Source organism: Sus scrofa, chromosome 13 (genome assembly GCF_054392235.1).
Source record: "Sus scrofa isolate SSC_HxYL_T2T_F1_AM1 chromosome 13, Sscrofa_HxYL_maternal_Yorkshire_Landrace_v2.0, whole genome shotgun sequence".
NCBI classification, from domain to species: domain Eukaryota; kingdom Metazoa; phylum Chordata; class Mammalia; order Artiodactyla; family Suidae; genus Sus; species Sus scrofa.
This window is the reverse complement of record NC_139395.1, coordinates 19,307,599-19,331,500: the sequence shown is the minus strand read 5'-3', so window position 1 is coordinate 19,331,500 and position 23,902 is coordinate 19,307,599. Positions and strand designations below refer to the sequence as shown.

Sequence of the window (23,902 nt, the reverse complement as noted above, 5' to 3'; positions counted from 1 at the left end):
GTTACAGACCGGAATCTATTTTTATAGGCCAAGATACAAACCTCTGAAAACCAGAGTTTATAATGGAAACATTGACAGGCCCTTAACTATCACAGCACACATGGCACTGCTGAAATCATAAGGTACAAGGCACAAGATTTCACAAGCAGGGTGAGCATTGAATTTTTCAGCAATTGTATTGTCAGATGCCTTTCAAGTAGAATTTAGTTAAGTCTCACTAAAGGCACCATAAAAGCACAGTGTATGGGTTGACTCCTGCCCTCTGAACACTTGTACCCAGACACACAGATGCTGAGAAGCACTGAAATAAACCTGTTGGGAGATGGCCTTGTAAATGGCTTTGGTTGGAGAGAAGTATGTGAATTTCCTGAGCTCTAGATTTAGTTTATGTCTCAACCTTGAAAATCCTGCCTGTTTTTGCATGTAGGTCACTACACATATTTCTGGGTATTATTACAGGACAGGTAGAACTCATCAGCTATGTCTTCGTTTTAATAATATCACTGAAGAAAGCTTAAACATTATGTTTTTACACAAACAAGTTGGATATTAAAACTTAGCATTTACTGTTCTTTGACGGATCCTAGCTCTGTAAAAAAAAATAAAAATAGCCTTCTTCAAAGACCACATTTGACTACTCAACTTTATTTTATTAAAGAAAAATCATTAAAACAACCACTATGAATTTTTTAATTACTATGTGTTATTTTAGTTTAGTTAAAATGGGACAGGTTCTCCTACCCTTAGTTAATGATTGTCATTGGTTAACACTGAATGAACAACCCTAGAGTGTGTTAATTACTTTAAAGGGAGAACTCAGAACATGTCAGATACCTAAATGGGAAAATAGTGAAAATGGTTTGAGCTCTGTAGTTAATTTGAATGTTCAGGAAGAGTTGTATTCTCACACTTGTAGCACCAACACCGTGTACCCTCTTTCTTCCTTTTCTTTATCTCGTTAAATGTGGGAGAGATGTAGAGGTGTTATGTCAGATACGCTATCTCAGAAGCATTGTGAAGTGTTAGAGAAAACCAGTGTCTTGTGGGAAGATAATGAAGTGATAGTTTGTTGCTACAGGTTTTGCAAGTACTGCCAGAAGGAAGAGGTATGAGGAAGATGTTAATTTGAGTCTGAACCAGATTTTCTGTTCCAGTTAAATTTTCCTTATCCTTTGACCTATATCCATATTCATTTATAAGGTTTAGATAGGAGGCAGGGCTCTATCCTAAGAGGTAGCTTATGCATCAGGATGGTTTTCCATTAATAAAGAGAATATGGACATTTTTGAGTAGGATTTTTGGATTAGTCATTATATTGCTTCACCTAATGTGTTAGAAATAATGCTTTTGTATCCTGAAAGATGGACAATTTCTAATCTATTTAATTCTGTGCAGTTGTATAAATTCTAGGAAAGGGAACCCTCCTTTCCATCTTTTACTTTCTTGGCCTATTTATTTCTTTAGGGAAGAAAGCATATATATTAAGTCTAGCTGCTTCCCCTTGCTATTGCTGTTGAAAACTTCACCATGGGTTGCACAAAATACAACCAGTAATCTTGGTTATTTAGGTAAAAGATAGGATCACATTTTAGAAGTCCATTTTGTAAAGCCGTTTCACTCTGAAGTTAACTAAAGGGGTGTGCGTGTGTGGAGAGAATGTGTTTATGTGTTGCGGGGAGAGAGAGAGTGTGTATGTGTATGAGAGAGAGGGACAGAGACAGACAGACACTCCTAGATTTACTGATATTTCTGCTTTATAAGTTGTTCCAGAAACAAAAGTAAATAACAAAAGCATAATGCTGCATAAAACTGCATGAAGAATTGCTAGAGCAGACTAAACTTTGCTTTCTGTCATTTCCATCTGTAGACTGGTAACCACCAAGGGCCTACTGGCATATTAGACAATTCACAAATTCTTCCTATTAATAAATTTATCCAGTCAGTCTTAGCATTAGCAATTTCTGACTAAAAGAGTTTGTAGGAAGGGCAATATTTCTAATCACTCAGAGATGAGACCTAGATTTTGCTTTGCCTTTGTGGCCTCATGCCCCAGAGATTGGGTGCCTTGGTGCCAAGCTTTCTTTTCCCAGCTCATTCATATCTTCCTCCTCCCCTCTCACACTCTCCTATTAGGATTTGATGTCCCACACACCAGGCTAGGAGCTTCTGACCTTCAGTGGTTGTCCTTTACTACAAACAACTAAAGACCTTGGATTTAATTAATAATATTTATACTTTTTAATTTGGTTTCAAGCTGTGATATTTTTGCTTTCTTTATATATTGACATTAATAGGTCAAATAAGTTAGTGCTCTGTCCTAAATATTTTATCTTAATTGTAAGGAAAAGACAGATTTAGGTATTATCAAAAGGTGGAGAATAAATTTACTTCTGAAAAAAAATTGAGAATGTTTTAGAACTTATGTAAATAACTGGAGGAGATTTTTGTCCACCTAGTTTCCAAGAAGATATAACCATTCCCAGTGAAAGGTTTGTCTGGTGAATGGTATTTTATGCCTAATATTGAAGTATGCAAGAGTGCCTTGGGGAACTAGAGAATAAAGAGGTTGTGAGAAGAAGGGTTAACTCCCATGCTTATTCCTTTTAAAATATTATACTTCCTTTCTTGTTCCTTTAATCTAAATTATAATCACTTCCTCTTTAGTTACTTTCCTATTGCTGACGAGCATAGTTGTAACCATCAACACCCTTCTGCCCCCACCGCCCATCCCATATGCTTTTGGGGTTGGGATCTTCTGAGACTACACTTCGTCAGATAAGCTCTGTTGTGCCCTGTTATCCTCTTGTCTCATCATCCTCTGCATTTCCTTCATAACATATGACACTACTTGACTTGTGAACTGTATTTTATCCTTAGCGTATTATTTGTCTTCACCTAGAATGTAAATTCTCTGAGGATAGACTTTTACTGTCTTGTTTACTGTGAAACAGTTACCTTCCAGCCTAGTTTCTGGCACATGGGAAGATTCCACAGGTATTTACTAAGTTGAATGTATGCTACGCCTGTGCAGCCTCTGCTTTCTCTAGATTTTGTTTACTACCTTCTTCTCTTCCTCAGTAGAAATATTGAGAAAACATTACATGAAAATTGCCGAGAACAAATCTAATGGGGCAGTGTAAGGACCTATGTTTTTGAACTGTAAGTGCCATCCTGCTTTTAATCTTGTTCTGATCACCTAACTGGGCAAATATACCCATCAGAGCAGTGACAGTGTGAAGGTGAGAGTAGTAAAAATAATAGCTAAATGGAGTACTTACTGGCTAGTGTGTCAGGTGTTGTGGTTACTTCAGGGGTATTTGTTTAACCTTCACATAACCTGTCAAATGTATATTTCCCACATTTACATTGAGGCTACTGAGGCACAGAGTTTAACCAGCATGCCTAAGGTCAGTTAGTAAAGGCATTTCCACAATTTGAGCCTAGAAAATGTGACTCGATCCCTGGTGTCCACAGTGGTAGACAGGAGGTTTCTTTTTGTAGGAAAAGTAAAGTGCAGTCATAAGAAGAAACTTGGTGCTGGTGCCATGCAGGGAGCTCTTCTCTGGGCTCTTCTTCCCTTTTGTTCTCTTAGAAAAAACAAAAACGTTTTGCTTGCTTTTTTCTCATTAGAAGTAGAACTATGGGGCTGATTTTACATGATCCAATTTCTGAATTCATTCAATTTAACAGCTTAAGATTGAGAAGTTAGAAAATCTTTCAGAGAGAATAGAACGTTGGAGATGAACTTTGAGAAGTGACTAGTAGGATCTGGTCCGATGGATATTTATTCATTTATTCAACAGTATTTACTCTCTTATTCTTTGTCAGGCCATGAAAATAGAAGATTTTTTTAATGTTTCAGAGAGAGAAATGGGTTGGGATAGGTTTCCTTGACCAAGGCTAGTTGCCCAAATAAATAAAGGTCAGAAAACACTAGATGTCTTTAGAGAATGAAAAGATATGAAGAAGGTTGGAAAGACAGATGTGGGTAGCTCAGGAGAAGTGTTGAGAACCTGTAGGTGTATTTATATTTCAGTAAGCATTATGGAACCACAGACATTACCATGTTTAATTAACCAAATGGACAGTAGTAAGCTTTATAAAGTAATATAATGTGAAATATAAAATGGATTGGGCCAAAAGAATAGAATTTTATTAATAGCTATGCTTCTTAATTGTATGAACTTGAATAAGTCATTTTAATATTTTCATAAGCAATTATTTATTAAAGGATATATCCTCATGTTTTAATTTTTTAAAGCTTGCATAGGGCTCTAAACCAAAGAATCTCTGTTTCTTCATGCAAAGCAAGCTTATATTTATATATTTGCGCAAAATAGAGGGATCATGCTATCTATACTGCTACTTGCTGATTTCAGTATCCTTTGTATATTTTCTGCATCAGTGAGTTTACATATTTAATGCCTCTATGTTATTCCATTTCTAGGTTACCATAATTTATAAAACCAGTTCCTTATTAATGGATATTTAGGTTATTTATAGTTTTTGACTAATACAGTCAACCTCTTGCTGCATACATTTGCCTGGAGGGTATGTCAGTAGGATAAATTCCTAGCAGTAGAATTGCTGAATCAAAGGGTATATGCGTTTGTAATTTTGATAGTCGATGCCAGATTGCTTTTCAAAAACTTGTGCTTCTATAATTAAGTTAATCAAAATCAAAATGCATATTTCTCCATATCCTTATCAACTCTAGGTATTATCCCCCCTTTTTTATTTTGCAAATTTGATGAGAATTACATCTAATTTTTTTAGTTGACATTTCTTTAATTATGAGTGAGGTTGCACATTATTTTTATGTTGTATGTACACATACACATATTGATACACAGTAACATTTCATTTTGCTGTGTACTACCCATTGCTCTCCTTTATTCATTCCTTTCATTCTTCCAGCTTTATTTTTCTCATATGCTTTTTAAAAAGAGGACTGCTACACGTCTTACCTACTAGATGGTTGGGATGATCAAATAAGGTGGTATTTGTGTTTGTAAACCTTTTATTTCTTTATGACTCACCTAAGTCACAGTTAGGTGCCGAAATACTGTGTATTTGTTTATGTACTGTGGCCTGTTGGAAGGCCTTAAACCATTGTAATATCTCAGAATCCCCCCCCAACCAATTTTTCATCCTTTCAAGAACGGTATCACTCCCATTGAGAATGTATGGTACATATGAAAGTTTTTGTAAAGTGCAAAGTGCTATTTAAATAGTCCATATTATACTAAAAAGCAAAAAATTAGTTTCTCAAATATGAGGAAGGGAATAATAGATCATTCGGATGTATATTTATAATTACGTAAGTTGACTGCTTTGATCACTTACATTCAGTTATCACATTTAAATATGTTGTGACCTCGAATATTTGGTAAAACCTTAGAGCTGTATAATACTACCTGAGCAGAATCTTCCTACTATATTAAAAATAACTGGCTATAGTCACCTTTAGCTTGATTTTATAGGATTTAAAACCTTAGAAGTTTGGAGTTCCTGTCGTGGCGCAGTGGAAATGAATCCAACTAGGAACCATGAGGTTACGGGTTTGATCCCTGGCCTCGCTCAGTGGGTTAAGGATCTGGCGTTGCCGTGAGCTGTGGTGTAGGTCGCAGATGCGGCTCGGATCTGGCATTGCTGTGGCTCTGGCGAAGGCTGGCAGCAACAGCTCCGATTAGACCCCTAGCCTGGGAACCTCCATATGCCGCAGGTGTGGCCCTAAAAGGACAAAAAGACAAAAAAATAAAAATAAAAAAATCTTAGAAGTTTAAAATGTATATTTACAGTTATGGCATAAAAACATTTCTTTGCTAAGGAAGTCTTTTCAAAAATGTACTTATAGGAGTTCCCGTCATGGCTCAGCGGTTAACGAATCCGACTAGGAACCATGAGGTTGCAGGTTTGATCCCTGGCCTTGCTCAGTGGTTTAAGAATCTGGTGTTGCTGTGAGCTGTGGTGTGGGTCGCAGACACGGCTTGGATCCCTTGCTGCTGTGGCTCTGGCATAGGGCAGCAGCTACAGCTCTGATTGGACCCCTGGCCTGGGAACATCCATATGCCACCAGTGCGGCCCTACAAAAGACCAAAAAAAAAAAAAAAAAAAAACCTGTACTTACAGAAAAGAGGGTATATTAGAACTTGTGGGAGGAAATTATTATCTGGTTTTGAAAGCTTCTGTTTTTATAGGAAAAATTACTTTATAGTAATAACACTTAAATTGCCTGATCCTGTTTATTCCCATTAAAAATTAGGATAAAATCTCCAGGTCTTAGATAATTTTCTGAGCTTTCAGATATGTATTTGTCTTGTTCAGTATATAAATAACACATTGTAATTCCAAATGACTGTGTCATTGTTTTACAAATAGAAAAGCAAGTCATGAAATTTGTCTTTTACTTTTAAATTATTTACTGAAATATAAGAATAAAGTAACAAAGTTTTAAAAATTATACAGTGATTTAATTTAAATCAGTATGGCAAGAATTATAGATGTCTAATGTATTTCTAAACATTTTGTTAGGGATTTGTGTAGTCCCTCTGCGCTGTCTGTACCCATGTTAGTATCTGTGTACTTAGTTTTGTTAATTGTACCCTTTTGTAAACCCTTTCAGGCCTTTGTTTGCTCTGCATGGAGTTCATGGGGATTATTTTGGTTCCTTTTTTTAGTATTCATTGACGTCTTGAACAGTTTTTAAGTAGTGGCCATAGTGTTTAGTGACATCAAGATACTATGTGAGCCTGTGTTTTGTCTTCTGTCTTTTATAATGAGCCCTTTCTTCTTTATCTGTCTTTCACTTGCATAAAAATGAAACCTAAACATAAACATTTTAATTCTCATTTTGAGAGCCTATAATATTTATAGGTTCTCAAATGTTTACATTTTTGAGGTATGCACATATATCAGGTTTTTTACATGAATGTCTAAGTGATAAGTGATGTTGGAGTTAGATCACATGCAGAGTTATGTGCACATACATCTTTTGGGTAAAGATGGAGCGATTAGCAGTCAACATAGATGTCAAAAGATTCTGAGAGAAACCCTTAAGTCATATTCATTATTTTAGGGTAAGGTTTTATATTTTAAATGATTATCATTTTATCAGTTGTATGAAATCTGTATGTATTTATATGTCATCACATTGGAGAATTGGAATTTTTCCTCTGTTAATAATGATAATCAAATATTATAATTGCAACTTTTTCATGTCCATATTGAGGCTTCTTTGTTCTTATGCCAGAACATATGGAAGTGTCTACTTCATGAGTAAGTTAGTCCCTTTCAAAATCTCTTTGGCAGTTTTTGTATATGGAGTATAACATGTCTTCATATTATGTATTATTGAATTCTTTGTTAATTTAAGATTTTACCAAGAGCTTCTCATACTTTAGATTCCTGTGCAGTGTCATAGTTATTAACATTTTATTTCCAATACACAAATGAAAATATTATGTATTTGAGTAAGAGTTGTCTCAACAAATTAAGTTCAGTTTTTGTTGGATTTTTTTTTTCTAAGTGCACCTCCGTTCGGGGTGAAAATAATAATCCCAACATAAGAATAGTTGTGTGTTCTATTTCCATTTGTCAGGGTCTTCCATGGCTCTTGGATTTTTTTTTTTCCAAAATTTTTATCAAAGTGTAGTTGATTTACAATGTTCTTTCAATTTCTGCCATACAGCAAAGTGACCCAGTCAACATACATATACATTCTTTTTTTCGTAGATCTTCCATCATTTTCTAACCCAAGAGGTTGGATATAGTTCTCTGTGTGTACAGTAGGGTCCCACTGCTTATCCATTCTAAATGTAATAGTTTGCATCCACCAACCGCAAACTCCTAGTCCATCCCATTTCCTCCCCCCACCTCTGCTGGCAACCACAAGTCCATGTTGGCTCTTGGATTTTTGTTGAGATGTTTCATTTTTCTGCCATTTAGTAGCTAATGATTTCCATTAAGAAATTTGTTTATTTGTTTATTATTCTTTGCAGCTCCTTTTCTTAGAACAATTGAGAAACAAGTTCCATTGGGGCTGGGTCTGTCCATTTGTGCAGTGTATTTTGGTCTTTCACAGTAGCAATCAGCAGTTCTGGAAAAACAGCTCTTCCTGACTTAGTGTGAGGTCTCTTGGGATCTCACTCTTTGAGAGTTTTGGTCTCATTTAATCTTGGAGCTCCTACAGTGGACGTAACACATATTTTCCTATAAATACTCATCTTCATTTATCTACTGGTGGGCTTGTCAGATAAAATACAGGATACATAGTTCAATTTGAATTTCAGATAATGAAAAACATTTTGTGTAAATATGTTCCAAATATTACTTCTGTTCTTTTTCTGAAATTCAAACTTAACTGGGCATCTGTATTTTTATTTTATTTTAATGAATTATTTCAGTTAATTTGATTAATTAATGCTAAGTCTGGCGACCTATTTCCTAGGCTTTTTTCTCATTAAACTTTGAGTCCCTTTAATGAAGGGGTACAATTACACCCTAATTCATCTGTAACTGGCTTTCCTTGTCCCCATGATATCTGGTGATTCTACTTACTGAAAGAATGAGCTTTCTAATGAAATGTTACTTTAGCTGAGTATTTATAAAAGCAACTTTGCTCAACATAGTTTGCCCTTTTATGTGAATTGAATTCATTGAAAAAATTCATGTTTCAATAAACAGTTGCAGATTTCAACCTTAATTAAAATAATTCCATCTCCCCTTCTCTTCTCTTCTCTTCATCATTTCTCTTCCCTTTCTTTTTTCCAGCTTGTACTATAATTAGCAGCATTAACAGCAAATGTTTGCTTTCGTTAAATTATTCAGAACATTTATTTTACTTGTCAAAGGTTAGATCAGGTTGTTGTTTGAACTGGTAATTAAATGCAGTCTAATATGCTCTCATATTTATATGCACTATAAGCTTGGTTCCTCATCATTCTGTATAATTTTATGATGTTCAGGGCTGACATTTCAAAAAGGCTTTTGACTTTGTGAAAGAGAAAACATTCTGAGTAATCTAGACTTTGTTATCTGATGTGTCCAGAGTTATGATTGAAAGTGAATATTACATTTCAATGCTCTTGTAACATATAGTATCAGAGTGATAATTTTCATGAAGTAGTATATACAATTAAGCTCACTTCTTATTGAATTTGCATTTACTATAAGGATCATTGCTATAGCACTTGGCCCCTAGTATGTTCAATATATATTTGTTAAATGAGTGTTGTAGGTCATATTAAATAGTATGGAGTATAGCTCAGCTCTTGTAGCTCAATGTAATCTAAGGCAATATTTCTTCCTATGACATACTCCAAGGCTTTTTAAAATCATTTTAATTTGTATGCTTTTATGGGGGAACAAATATAACTCAATCCTTATATCTGGGAATTATACTCAATTGTGTCTTGGGTTTTATTGATCATTGAATAAATGATTTTTGGAAGTACTTGTATATTAATTACTATTGTACATTAATGCCTTGGAGCATAGATGAATAAAAGATGTCCTCTCTCCTTAGAAAGAGTAGAGGATAGTGGAAAACCAACCATTTTGCTAAGGAACAGTTCATGTTAGTGTGAAATTATATATAGGGTGAATGGGCATCTGAAACAGATAACAGATTAAGGGCAGCAATGTGAAATTTTGAGCTGAATCTTGAGGACAGGTTAGCAGGTAGTTAGGCAAATAAGGTGAGGCAAGTAATGCCAGGGAGAGTTGTCCCATGTATGGGAGTTTTGAGGCATACAGTATGGTATAGCTGAAGAAAGAGTTAAGTGTGGAGAAGCTGTAGCCCTTGTTCCTTCCTGTTTACCTGAAGCTATTTAGTGGCTTCCCCTACCCTTAGGAAACAACTCAGGATCTTAGGTGTGGTCCCTAAGTTATGCCTAATGTAGACTCTGTCTACTTCCTAAGCCTGATTATCAACCAAGCTGAACCTGGCTCCTTAAGATTCTGTATCGCACATGCAAGTTCTCCCTTTCCCTAGCCCTTGCACAGGATGTTTCCTCTGCCAAGAATGCCCTTCCTCCCCCTTCTAGTTAATTCCTACTCTCTGGTTACAATCTGCATCACTTTTATTTAGTTAAGGTATCAATATAACCTTAAAAAGATGTACTCAGTTGGTCACACATCTGCTATCTGTATCTTATAAAATGTTTTAATATTGATTATTATTGTCAGTAAACTACAACAAAGAACTTTGGTCCCACTGTAGTTTTTTATATATATTCCCACATATGATCTTATTTAAATTCTCATGTTAGTTATGAGCTAGAGGTTAGTGGAAAACCAATAATTATACTAAAGAATAGTGTTAGAGTGAAGTTATACCCAAAAGCAAATGGGCATTTGAGACACATTGGGGGAAGGAACATTGACAAAATAGATGAAATTTGTCTTTCATTACAAAATGCCACCTTCTAGCTAGAATTTAGCTAAAGAGAAAGTAGGTAATTAAAGAAAAATAAAGACGTCTTTCAAAACAAGAGTAGATATGGAGTTTTATAACATACCTTCTTTGTGTGTATGTGTATGCATATTTTTTAATAAAATTGCCTTAAAAGATTAGCCACTAGATATCATATACTAGATATCATATATAAATCAGATGTTATTTAAAATGCTTTCAGACTCTACTTTTATCATTGAAATACTGTTCCATTTTTAAAAATTTATGTAGGGAAACTTGGAAATTCCAGTGGATAACCTTTTTCATGAATTCATTGATTTGATTAATATAGTCATGGAGTCATGATTCATGGATTTATGACATATTCTCATTATTGGCCTGTATACAGTCCTTTTATTATTTATTAATAGTATGGTTAACTTTGTAAAGCTTGCTGTTACATAACAATTAATAATGTGTTTCTAGTTTCTCAGAAATTTCTCAAAATCCAAAAAGACAAAAAAAAAAAAAAAAAAAAAAAGACCACGTATTTAGGAGTTCTCGTCGTGGCGCAGTGGTTAACGAGTTCAGCTAGGAACCATGAGGTTGCCGGTTCGGTCCCTGCCCTTGCTCAGTGGGTTAAGGTTCCGGCGTTGCCGGAGTTGTCTGTGTAGGGCGCAGACACAGCTCGGATCCTGCGTTGCTGTGGCTCTGGCATAGGCTGGCAGCTGTAGCTCCGATTAGACCCCTAGCCCTGGAACTTCCATATGCCGCTGAAGCGGCCCAAGAAATGGCAAAAAGACCAAAAAAAAAAAAAAAAAAAAAGAAAGAAATTTCTCAAAATCTAAGCAATTACATTTGAAATGCAAGGGCTTAGGACAGTTCTCACCCTTATACTAGTATATTTAGAAGCTAACCTCTGCTTCCAGCCCTGAAAAGATGTGGATTATTTTTTTATGTAAGTGGATAGGCTTGACTCACAGAGCACAGAACACAGGTTGGGTAAAATTCCCAGATTTCTCACCCTTTTTTGTCTTCCTTGACTGCTTGGAGAAAGGGGAGGATTTCTAACAAATGGGTGAGGTTAAGGATAACAGCTGACCTCTTTAGAGTATGGTGAGTGCAGATGTGGTGTCTGTGGGAGGAGTGGCCATCTGAGAGCCTCTTGGTCTACAAAGAACTTGGGCTCTCTTTTCCCACCCCGTGTTCCTGAGCAGGCACTGAGCAGCACCACAGACCAGGTGTTTGTTCAGCTTCCACAGGCTCTCCCCAAGGGAAGGCCCAGGGTCTAATACTAACTCTCATTGAGAGGGACCAGTCCTTGTCTCTTGAGCGTAATTATTATTAGGGGATCTTTGTAGTGTCTGGTCTGTTTTATGGGACCTGTCATCTCAAATATTTTTAATTCTAATTCTTTAATTTTGTGCTAATATACATCTCTAACATATACCTAGGTATTCTTGAAAAACTAATATCAGTTAATAACTAACTTGGATTCAGTTAGGTTTCTCTATTATACTTTATTGGATTCTTTCAAGCTATCATTAGGAATGCCATTTAAAAAAAAAAAAAAAAGGGTGCCTTCCAGATAGAGGAGATATAGAAGTGAATAAAAAGGTAAAGCCTTTGCATTCATAGAATTTATAATAGGGCATGATGCATAGTAAACAAAATGCAATTAAGTTTTAGTAGGTAGTGATAAATGCTGTAAGTAATGGGAGGGTATGTGCTGAGTGTGGCCCTGTGACCCTTGATGAACTAATAAGTAAGGTGACATTTGACCCTGGACTTTGAAAGGTGGGGGAGAGCCATCTCTGAGTAGGAATATCTGAAGGAAGTATTTGCAGCTGAGGAAAGTACAAAGGCCCCTGGTGGCAAGCTTGCTTATTAGCACACAAGAGGAACTATAAAGAGGCCATTGGGACTGAAGGGCGCAGAAAACTGTAGGATAAAAAAGATCAAAGCAGTAGCTGGGGACAAGATCCTGTAGAGTCCTGTGAAGGTTTTTTATTTTATTCTGAGAAAGATGAGAAACTAGTGTAAAGTTTTGAGCAGAAGTGAGCCATGTGCTGAGTTAAATTTTAGATGGGTCCGCTCAGGCTGCCATGAGTAAATGGATGGCCTGGCTGGGAACAGGGAGACCTATTGGAAGAAATTAAATAGTCCATACCTAGGTTGGCAGTGACCTGGATCGGGGTGATTGTGGTACAGAATGGCCCAGTTCTTGATTTTATTTTGAAGGTAGGACCAACAAGATTTGTCAGTGGATTAAATATGCTCTGGGAGAAGCTTTCTGTGCTGATATGAATTTGGGCAGGTACGTAAATGATGTTAAGGGGTAGAGTGTCCCACAGAGGAAATGAGGAATAGAAAGAAGTCCTATGTGGCTAGCGCCTCCTGTTGGTGGGAAGAGTGGGGTCAGAGGGTTAGGCATGGGCTTGGATTCAAGACCTCTTGAAGAGAATTTGGCTTTTATGTTAAGTATGTTGGGAAACGTTGTATAGTGGAAAAAATTACCTTGGATGTTGTGTGGTAATAGATTGTAGGAGGTGGGTATGTTAGGCTGTGAAATCTGGCAGTAACAGGAAATCTCAACTGGGTTATACAATAAGGATTCTGTTATTACCTATGGCAAGGTGGTTAGAGGTAGGGTGAATCTAGGTTGGTTAATCCATTGCAATTAAGAGTGTACATCTTTGTAATTGAGAGAAAAGCCTCTAGAAGCCCTTGGGTACCTTCCATTCACATCGAATGGCTCATCCCAGCTAGTCTGGCACAGGAAATGGGACCATCGTGATTGGCTTAGACCAATTTTAGCTTACCCCTTGGGTACCTCTGCAGGAGCCCATGGCCCAAACAAAATTTGAATATTGTTGGAAAGGCAATCAACAGTGTTGACAACAGCAAGAAAAAATGGAAGCTGGGAGACCAGTTAGGGGACAGTATTGCAGGAGTTGAAGTGAGAGATGGAAGCTACAATTACGGTGTTAGGAATGGTCACACTACAGAGGGGAAGCAAAACCTTGAATAAAAAATTTTTACTTTCTACTGAAATCTCCCATTACATGCCATCTCTATGTAAGAAAAATCCATGCTAATGCTGTTGACCAAAAGGTGGAACAAACTTAGTTCTTCCTATTCTGACCACGAACATTTATTGCTTAATATTGTCCTGCAGGCTCCCATGATGGTCCATCACTTTAGGGAAATACTGCTATGGCAGAACAGCGAGGAATTACTTCTGCATTGATCCACAGAGGAAAAGTGGGGTGTTCCAGTTATGTCTAGGATTTAGAAAAGTGAATTGGAAAGGCCTCATCAGGAGGGAAAGAGGTATGAATGAAACTGTAGAGGAAGGAGCGTATAAATGTTTTTAGGTAAGCCACTTGGGCCAGAGAGGATCAGGTGATGGTTCTTAGCTGCTGGCCTTCCTCCCTCAGTGACGTTACTTGGCACGGCTTGCACCAAAGGGAAGTTTTTTGTTTGTTTTTTTAACAAAAATGTTTGGTTTTATTTGATGCTTATGCAAAGAGTGGCCATTTTTTTCTTTTCCTTGTTCCTAGTGTCATCATCTGTTTAATATAATTGACCAAGTTATTATGACTCTTTTATCTTTTCAATATTGCTCATTCTTCCTGAACTCCTAAGTGTGGACTTACAGTTCTCTTGATTTTATGAAAACCTGACTGAGTAGTTTAATGGCCATAGGTGGTGTCTGTGCATATAAAATAAAGCAGTAACCAGTGAAGGCTGTATGATAACACAGGTATGGTCACTAGGCTGATGAGCTGCTTTCCCAGTCTTTGCATTTTGAGAATGTGTTCAAGAGAACTCAAACCATATGAGGACACGCTGTGGAGAGCTTTTTGTCAGGCCACATTAACTCTTTATAATGCTCAATTTTTTTCTTGGTTTATATGGTCACAACTGCCACTTCCTATTACTTTATAGCACTTGGATATTGAAAGCCAAACATATTCCTATCTTGTAATATAAAATATCTAAGTCCACCTGTGAACTTTCCATATATTCTACATGTTTCTGGTTATGTATATCATTTATGAATATAGTATTTTATAGTGGATTGTTGACCCTAAAATTTTTATTCTAATAGCCTGGAAGTTATAAGGACTAAATCTGTTTTAATTTGATTATTGTTCTTAGTATGTAGACCCTTATTATGGTCCTATATCTGTTTAGTAGACAACACTTGAATAATACAATTATGTGGTTGGTAAAAATGAATTAGGGTTTCAGGGTTTTACCAATGGGTGATATTTAATATTGAATGACATGTATTAAGACAAATGCTTTTATATATAATTTATTTGGCATTGTAAATGCATTTGTCTTGTGAGGAACAGACCCCCTGTTGTTAGATGAAGTATTCTGGAAAGGTTTGGAGTAAATAAATAATAAAACTACTTTGATATACAGTCTAACCAATATTAAATATTAAGACTTATAGATGATTGATTTTAATACTTAATTAACTTAAAGTCCAATGTAGCACTTTTACATTAAAGACTGACAGAATTTAAAAATGGAGCTTCATCCTTTCTCTTTGATTTCTTTCTCACTTCTCTTTCTTTTCTTCCTTTACTACTTCCTTCTCTTTGTTATAATTAAGACTCTAAAACATCATTGTTCCTGACCATCAAATTACCTGTAGATAAAATATTTCTAAATAAACAGGTTCTTTTTTGCCAGTTCTATAAATAATGTTCCATTACTTCTTAATTATAAGAATATAGCTTTTATATAACTATAGAAAATATAGTTTCTTGCTTTTATAAGCAAGATGTCATATTTTAGGTTGTATACCCTTCCTGGTAAATGCGTGCTATCTTTAACAGACACTCATTCATGCTGTATTTTCTCCTCTTTTTGTAATTGTGCTCTGGAAATTGTTCATTTAAGCTCTTTGATACACTTTTCTTATAGGAGGTATCTTTATATAAAGTAATATTACTCTGTCATTTCAGTGTTTGATTTCTAAGTTTACCATCAGTCAAGAATTTAAATGAATGAAATATGCTTATATGAGCTTTTTGGAATATGGATGTCTTCAGAAGCCACAATTCAGAATGCTAATTCTATGCTTATGTATTAGAAACAGTGAAAGAATGACTATAAGCTTAAATACATAGAACTTCAGATTCAGAGGGAATAAACATTTTTCTAGAGCTTTGGTTTATATGATGCCATTTTGAAAGAGAGAATTTTGTTTAACTGACCTGTTGTTTTGTCTGTATACAATGCTCATAATATGAAATTTTCACTTAAAGACTGCTTGTATTGCTTTAGTTTACATGGAGATACCTTATTTTGAAACTTGATACTTTAAAACTGTCTTCCAAGCTTTAGTACTAAACTCTTACCCTTTCCTTAGATATTAACTATTTTCCACCCTTTCTAGTTAATAGATATTAACTATTTTTCATGAGACTTCCCTTCTTTTAGACAGATTTTTATCTTAAGATTTAATATTGCCAAGAATAAGACAATGTCCTTAAGTTAGTCTTGGATTTTAAATGGCCGGTTCAGCCTAATGTATCACTTTCTGTGACCAGGATGGCAGCAAAAAAGACCATATTGCACAACTGATTTTGAATTTTGTGAATTTTAAGCTCATGTGAAGCAGGAAATTTAAGTGTTATTTATAATAAGTATAGCCAAGAAGGTATACCTCCTTTCTCAAGTCTTAGAAGGAATATTGCTGTGCTTTCTGAATTAGAGAAAATAAGACTGCCTTTATTTATTTATTTTGATTCTTTACTGTTTTTGTCAGTCAGGGAAATTCTAGAGACAGGTTGGTATTATTTAGGAAAACTGAAATCCATCAATTATATTAATTATCTTAAAATCTTCAGACCAAAAAAATTTCCCTTAACTTCTTTATTTGAATTTTTGTAAATATTTTCTTATAGTCTGATATTTATGGTACAAAATTTATTCATACTAGTTATTAAAATAAATACATATTTGTTTAAGACTCTTTCCTGTCCTGCTTGGTAGTGGTCTTATACTTTTGGTGGTTGTTGTAGTCGTAAAACACAAACTGGAAAACTTTTTTTTTTAATTTTATTGAAGTATAGTTGAGTTACAGTGTTGTGATAGTGTCTCTTGTATAGCAAAGTGATTCAGTTGTACGTATACACACATCCATTCTTTTTCAGATTCTTTTCCCGTATAGGTTATCACAGAAATATTGGGTAGAGTTCTCTAAGATCTACAGCAGGTCTCCACTGGCTAATCATTTTGTAAGAATGACTTAAGAAAATTAATTTACATTTGAAAGCAACATTATGTTGTGATTTTATAAGGTAATCACAATTGCCATAAGTTAATCACAATTGCCATAAGCAACAAAGTTTAAGTATGCTAAAAAGCTAAACTAGCCCTTTGTATTTAAAACAAACAAATAAAAAACCCTCTTGCCAAAGTGTATAAAGGGAACATATCTTAACATAATAAAAGCCATTTACGACAAACTCACAGCAAATATAATACTCAATGGAGAAAAGCCGAAAGCCTTCCCACTCAAATCTGGAACAAGGCAAGGATGCCCACTCTTTCCACTGTTATTCAACATAGTATTGGAAGTCCTAGCCACAGCAGCCAGACAAACAAAAGAAATAAAAGGCCTCCAAATTAGAAGAGAGGAGGTAAAACTGTCACTGTATGCAGATGACATGATAACTGTATATAGAAAATTCTAAGGACTCAACCCAAAAACTACTTGAACTGATCAACAAATTCAGCAAAGTAGCAGGATATGATTAACACTCAGAAATCAGTCGCATTTCTGTATACTAACAATGAAATATTAGAAAAGGAATACAAAAATACAATACCTTTTAAAATTGCACCCCAAAAAATCAAATACCTGGGCATACACCTGAACAAGAAGGTAAAGGACTTATATGCCAAGAACTATAACACATTAATCAAGGAAATTAAAGAAGATGTAAAGAAATGGAAAGATATTCCATGCTCCTATGTTGGAAAAATTAATATTGTAAAAATGGCCGTACTACCCAAAGCAATCTACATATTCAGTGCAATTGCTTTCAAATTACCCATGACATTTTTCGCAGAACTAGAACAAACAATCACTATAAAAGCATTTCAGTGACTCAGTTTCAATCTATAGGCATAATAAATTAGAATATAGTAGGTGGCTGATTTTATACAACAATTGTAGACTGGTATATTTGGTAAGTTTTGTATTCTGGTTACTGGGTGCTACCATAGAGGTCTAAATTCTAAAGAGTTATTACTGAAACTAAAATCAGTGAATGACTTGAACTTAACTTCTCTACGGAGTTCAAGGGACTTTAAGTATCTTTGAGCATCTTGAATGAATATTTGAATATCATCATGTTATAGAGTATTTTAGCTGTAGAAAGGGTTTTTTTTTGATGTTTCTTTTTGAAATATACTTTGGTATCACTTTATTTCTCATAATTTTTGAATCATAGAAAATCCCATTGTATATTTTAGGCATATGAAGTTTAATACTGGAAATATATACTGCAAAAAGAGAAAATAAAGTAATAATATGAAAACATATATAAGATATTAAAGAAATTTTAAGGAAATCTCGCAGATAACTTGCAATACTCATTTTCAACATTTAGCTTGTGTTTTTAAAGGGTATGGCAGAATGTATAGAGTATTTGAATTTTACATTAAAATAATTGTCCATGGCCAAATACACTTTTGTCATGTGTTCCTTTGGTTCCACAGTGTTTTTTGTTTGTTTTGCTCTTTGTTTTGAGGCCAACACTTATAATAAAGATTTCACATAAAAATTCTCAGATTGCTAGCTTTTATTGAAAATGTTGATGCAGAGAAAAGGATGTTATAATTCACAGACCCTGTCCTCTTACACACCCTTGTTTTATGCCTTGTCTCTCTGTTTCATTGACTTACAGAGAGCTAGGTGTAGTTTTGTAGTGGTGGATGAGTTCTCGAGCCATATGGGGTGGGGTCAGAGTCTGGCTTTGACACCTAACTAGTTGTGTGACTGTAAACACATTCCTTAATCTCTCTGTACCTCCGTTTTCTGTTTGGTAAAATGAAAATGATGATGGGTTGTTAGGATGAAATGATGAGTGTACATGAAGTGTTTTAGAGTAGTTTTTATCACATATTTATTGCTCAATAGATGTTAACTGCAATTAATAATGCTTTTTTGCCTGACCCCATTAGGTATTTAAGTTTGGTGATCCTTACTTCTCCATAGTAAAGGATTTTATGTTTTAATCTGCTCATTCATCTGATCAGTAGTATTTATCAGATTCTCTGTTGTAGTATAATTATCTTTATTTTGCTATCTTCTACCAAATTAGATTCCCCAGAGTTCCATCTCTGTGGTTAGCGTTCCATGTGTGTTAATTGATTTGTACTTATAAGAAGTAAGAACTGACAATTTCAGATTTATGGATTTAGGATTTATGGCTTTACAAATTCTTACTGTCCATTGGAAACAAAAGTTCTGCTTTCCCAAGTGTTGGTTTTTCCTAACCCTCTGCCTCTTTTGTTTTAACTGTAATTCCAGTGGGAAAGGATTTGTTAACATCTGACCATGAGTGAAGTGGCTGAGAGTTAGAGGGTTCTGATAAAAATCAGATAATATTCCACAGTGATTTTACAAAGTGAGAGTTTTAGAAAGAAAGTAAAATAAAGGAGCATTATGTGTTGGGAAAATATTGGTCAAGGATTTGTGTGTTCATGGACTTCTGGAATTTTTCTCTGGAAGTGGAGACTGTATCCTGTAAAATTACATACTCATTTTGCTTGGACTTGCTTTTCCAGTTTAGCATTCCACATTTCCTCTTCCTATCATGTCCCCCGCTCTTGAAATTGAAAATAATATGTTACTTATATTATTTTGGATGAAAATTAGTGAACCCAGTCTGTTTTTTGAAATATTCTGATTTCAGAAGGTCATTTGTACTTTATGTACATAAAAAAATTATAAGTAGTTAGGACCGCTTGGAAGTTAAAAAAAAATGTAATTTCGGAGTTCTCGTCGTGGCGCAGTGGTTAACGAATCCGACTAGGAACCATGAGGTTGTAGGTTCGGTCCTGCCCTTGCTCAGTGGGTTAACGATCCAGCGTTGCCTTGAGCTGTGGTGTAGGTTGCAGACGCGGCTCGGATCCTGCGTTGCTGTGGCTCTGGCGTAGGCTGGCGGCTACAGCTCCGATTCAACCCCTAGCCTGGGAACCTCCATATGCCGCAGGAGTGGCCCAAGAAATGGCAAAAAAAAGACCAAAAAAAAAAAAAATTGTTATTTCTAAAAAAAAAAAAAACCTTAAAATTGGAATTATTTATAGAAATGAGAATCTAGAGAGGAAACATTTAACATGACAAAAAAAGACATAGGTGATTATATAATCTTGCCCTTCTAAACGTAATGCAAGAGGCAAAATCCATAAAGGAGATATAGGTATATTTGGGTACATAAAAATTAAAAAAAAAGTTACTGTGTCCACAAAAACTATATATAATTTGAAAACAGACACACTCTGAGAAAAATGGCACATGACAAAGGTTTAATATCCTTAATATTTAAACCATGCTTACAGATCGTGAAGACAATCATAATAATAAGCTCCATCCACAAAAGACAATAACAAATGTCAGAGAAAACATAGGAAGTCTTCAGTAATTTCACTAGTTTTCAAGCAAATGCAATATAAAATTTGAATATCATATGAGTCCAACAAAAACAAAAACAAAACAAAACAACCCAAGGAATTACTCATTCCCACTGTTGATGAGGGTCCAGGGGAAATGAACTTTTCTATTATATATATATATATCTTTCGAGAGCATAATGTGCCAAAACTTCTCACAAAAGCTTATTTTTTTTTTAAATACATGTTTTTAGCCCAGCAAGTATGCTTATAGGAATTTATCCTAAGGAAATAATCATGGATACAACACAGAGGTATCACTGAAAGATATTCATTGTGAAGCTGTTTTATAGTTTTGAGCAACTGAAAATATCCTAATTGTCTACTAATAAGGAATTGATTGCATCAATTGTTATAGCTACCTAAAAGAATACCAGGGATCCATTAGAAGTTATAATATCGACTTTTTTAATGGGAAAGGAAATACTCTTGATAATTAATTTATATAATCAGTATATTTAGCATGATGGATCACATTAAAGCTATATGTATTTTAAATACCCAGAACAAAGACAGAAAGAATACATATGATAAACTGAAGTGTTTACAGTGGTTTTTTAAACTAATACAATTATGGGTGATTTTAGTTTGGTCTATTTTCTATATTTTGAAAGTTCAGATTATAAATGTGTATTATTTTGGCAGTAAAATGAGGGATATTCTAAATGTGCCAATAATTTAACTTACAGTTCAAGTTTTTGTGCAGAAATTTATTGAAAATAAATGAAATTGAACATTGAGTTAAAGGTTACCGATGAAGTTCAGATTAGGGAGAAATTGTTGAAACAGGAATTTTGTGCCACTCTTTCACTCCTTTGCATATGTCTACCAATGTGTAGTAACAGTCCCTGGAGCCAGTGGAAAACTTGTTGATGTTTGTAATGCTCTCTTAATCATTTTGGTTTTGCATTTATTCCCAGTCACAGCAGAAAGAAAAATATTCATCATTTTTCTCCATATTTTTCATCTCCCAGGTAGTCACTTTTGGTGACAGTGTCCAGTTCTCAAAATGTATCATTCCTTATCTGAAACTAGACATCCTCTGCAGCCAGAAGAACAAGAAGTGGGCATTGATCCTTTGTCTAGCTACTTAAACAAGCCTGGAGGTGAGTTTTGTATGCAGATACTTTCTGAGGTCACTAGGAAGCCTGGCAGAGGGATTCCAGTTAGCCCTGCTTGCTTTGAAGAGCAGGGCAGCTTTAAGAACATTTCTTTGGATAGATATAGAGTGCTGAGACATGATGAATACCACAAAATATCAACTTTTGATTATAGACAGATGCATTAGCCATAGCCAAATGTTTAATGCACTGTCATTCGTTTTTAAAAAAAATCGTAAATAGTTTATTGCTTCAGCATAAGAATGTTGAAATGCAGAATGACCTTTGTCAAAATCTTTTAAAGAAGGCTAAGCTTTTAGGAGTTCCCATCGTGGCGCAGTGGTTAACGAATCCGACTAGGAACCATGAGGTTGCGGGTTCGGTCCCTGCCCTTGCTCAGTGGGTTAACGATCCGGCGTTGCCGTGAGCTGTGGTGTAGGTTGCAGACGCGGCTCGGATCCCGCGTTGCTGTGGCTCTGGCGTAGGCCGGTGGCTACAGCTCCGATTGGACCCCTAGCCTGGGAACCTCCATATGCCACGGGAGTGGCCCAGAGAAATAGCAAAAAGACAAAAAATAAATAAAAAAATAAAATAAAGAAGGCTAAGCTTTTAGTGTTGATTTTTGCAGGGATTTTTTCCCCCCCTTCAGGAAGTTGAGATTATTACAGAATAAAATAATTGCTTGATGTGTTTTTTAATAATTGAAATTTGTGTTGTACTTATAAAGATCTATTCATTAAAATTTTGGGGGTCTAACCTATAAAAATGTATTAAATGTGTATGTATCAAAGCTTTGTATTATTGTCTCAGTATCAGTAATAGCATAGTATCTTGGAAGGAAACAATGACTGTGAGAATTCTTGAAACCTTATCCTTATTTCAACTAATGAACTAAATATTTGATAAAGTTTCACTCATTAAATATATATATCATGATTATAAGATCTATTTTAACAAATCATCATTACGCAAAGTTATTCACATATGTTTTATATATTTCTATTTTGATATAAAGGTCTGCCATTAACTTGTGTTTGGGGAATTTAAGAAGTTACTTGATTCCTTAAAATAGCTATTTCTTTAGTATGCAAGCTCTTGAGTTTATGCAATATGTTTATGTTTTCTGTGCATCTTTAATACCTTCCACATCCTACAAATGCCATTATTTTTAATGAAAATAGTATACAACTTATTTTTGTGGTTTTATTTTTACTTTTATATTTCCTTTTATTTAGACTACTGTTTAAGGTTTTGATAATACTAGCATCCAGTTTGTTTTAGCATTTAAAGAATTTCAGTGGTAAGACTGATAACAACCTTCCCTAGAGATATTTTTTCTTAAATGTAATATCTATAAGAGGAGTTCCCATTGTGACTCAACAGTAGTGAACCTGACTGGTATGAGGACCTGGGTTTCATCTGTGGCCTTGCTCAGTGGGTTAAGGATCCGGCATTGCCTTGAGTATAGGTTGCAGACATGGCTCTGATCCTGCTTTGCTGTGAAATGTGGTGTAGGCTGGCAGCTGTAGCTCCAGTTCGGCCTCTAACTTGGTCACTTCCATACGCTGCAGGTGCGGCACTAAAAAATAAAACAAAAACAAAACAAAAAACCTATATAAGAAGTACTCATGATTAAATAAGTGAAAATTTTCTGCAGGCACTTCTATAAGTGAATATTTTAAAAGTGAATGTATTTTTGTGTTACAAGTATATAAAATATTTTCACCAAAATTTTTTGATTTATGTACTTATTTTAAAACATAGATTTTTTGTTTTTGCTTTTTTTTCCCCCTTAAGTGCATTTTTTTTCCCTTTGGACCAGTTCATTAAATCCTGAGGTTCTTTTTTTTTAAAGGTTAAAAAACATTTTAAATTAATTTTCTCCTTTATTGTTTGCAGGGATGAGTAGTTACCTTTAGTGAAAAGGCTTTTCGTTTATATCCTAGCCAACGTTTCTATGACATACAAAGTTATTAGGACTGAATTGATGTTTAAAAGTGCCATTAATTCATTTACCCCAAATGTTCATTAACAATGTAAATGTATGCTGATGTTCTATGAGACAAGGAAGTGACTAATGACTCTTCCAACTAACAACACTTAAAATGAATAGAAACTTTAGATAGCTAATCTTGAAGTAATCAAGACCCTCATTCAGCTTGGCATCTCTGTATGCTCTAAAACAGCTGTCAACTGTTAAAAATATATACAAAACACACATACGCACACGCACATGCAGAAAAGAAAGATATGTAAATATCTAGTTCTTCAAAGCCATAAAGGTTACTAACCGTAGTGGGTTTTGTGCATTGTATATGTAAATATTTTATATAAAGCATCTATTTCATCTTAGGTTTTCTTTTTTGCAGAAAATCGTGTGTTGCATGTTAATGGGGCTGTCATATTTACTTGAAAAATCATCACCTTTCTAGCATGTTTATTTATTTTAATATATGTCTTTCACGGGGTTTCCCATGTATTTGAAGCCTATTACATGTTTTTTTCCCAAAAGGAAATTTGTAAGTAGTCAAACACCGGACTTAATCAGTGGTTTCCCTGTGTAGAAGTCACCTTTTTTTGTTTGATTTTTTAGAAAATCCTTTTATGTATTCTATAGGTAAACAATAAGGCTTTGATTTTCTCAAATCTGAATTTTAACAGTTATAGAAAAACAGTACATTTACTGAATTAACTGATT

At 34.9% G+C, this 23,902-nt stretch overlaps 1 protein-coding gene across 29 annotated transcripts in view; it reads left to right on the top strand.

The window, feature by feature from the left end:
• Positions 1-23,902, top strand: part of TBC1D5 (TBC1 domain family member 5) — a 543,840-nt gene that overhangs the window by 179,856 nt on the left and 340,082 nt on the right. For all 29 annotated transcript variants that reach the window (XR_014825087.1, XR_014825088.1, XR_014825086.1 and 26 more), the window contains one exon: positions 21,079-21,210. Coding sequence is in view for 23 of the 29 variants with exons in the window: in XM_021069679.2 (XP_020925338.2) it covers positions 21,114-21,210 (97 nt within the window). In the remaining 6 variants the exon portion in view is untranslated. The remainder of the gene's footprint in view (positions 1-21,078; positions 21,211-23,902) is intronic.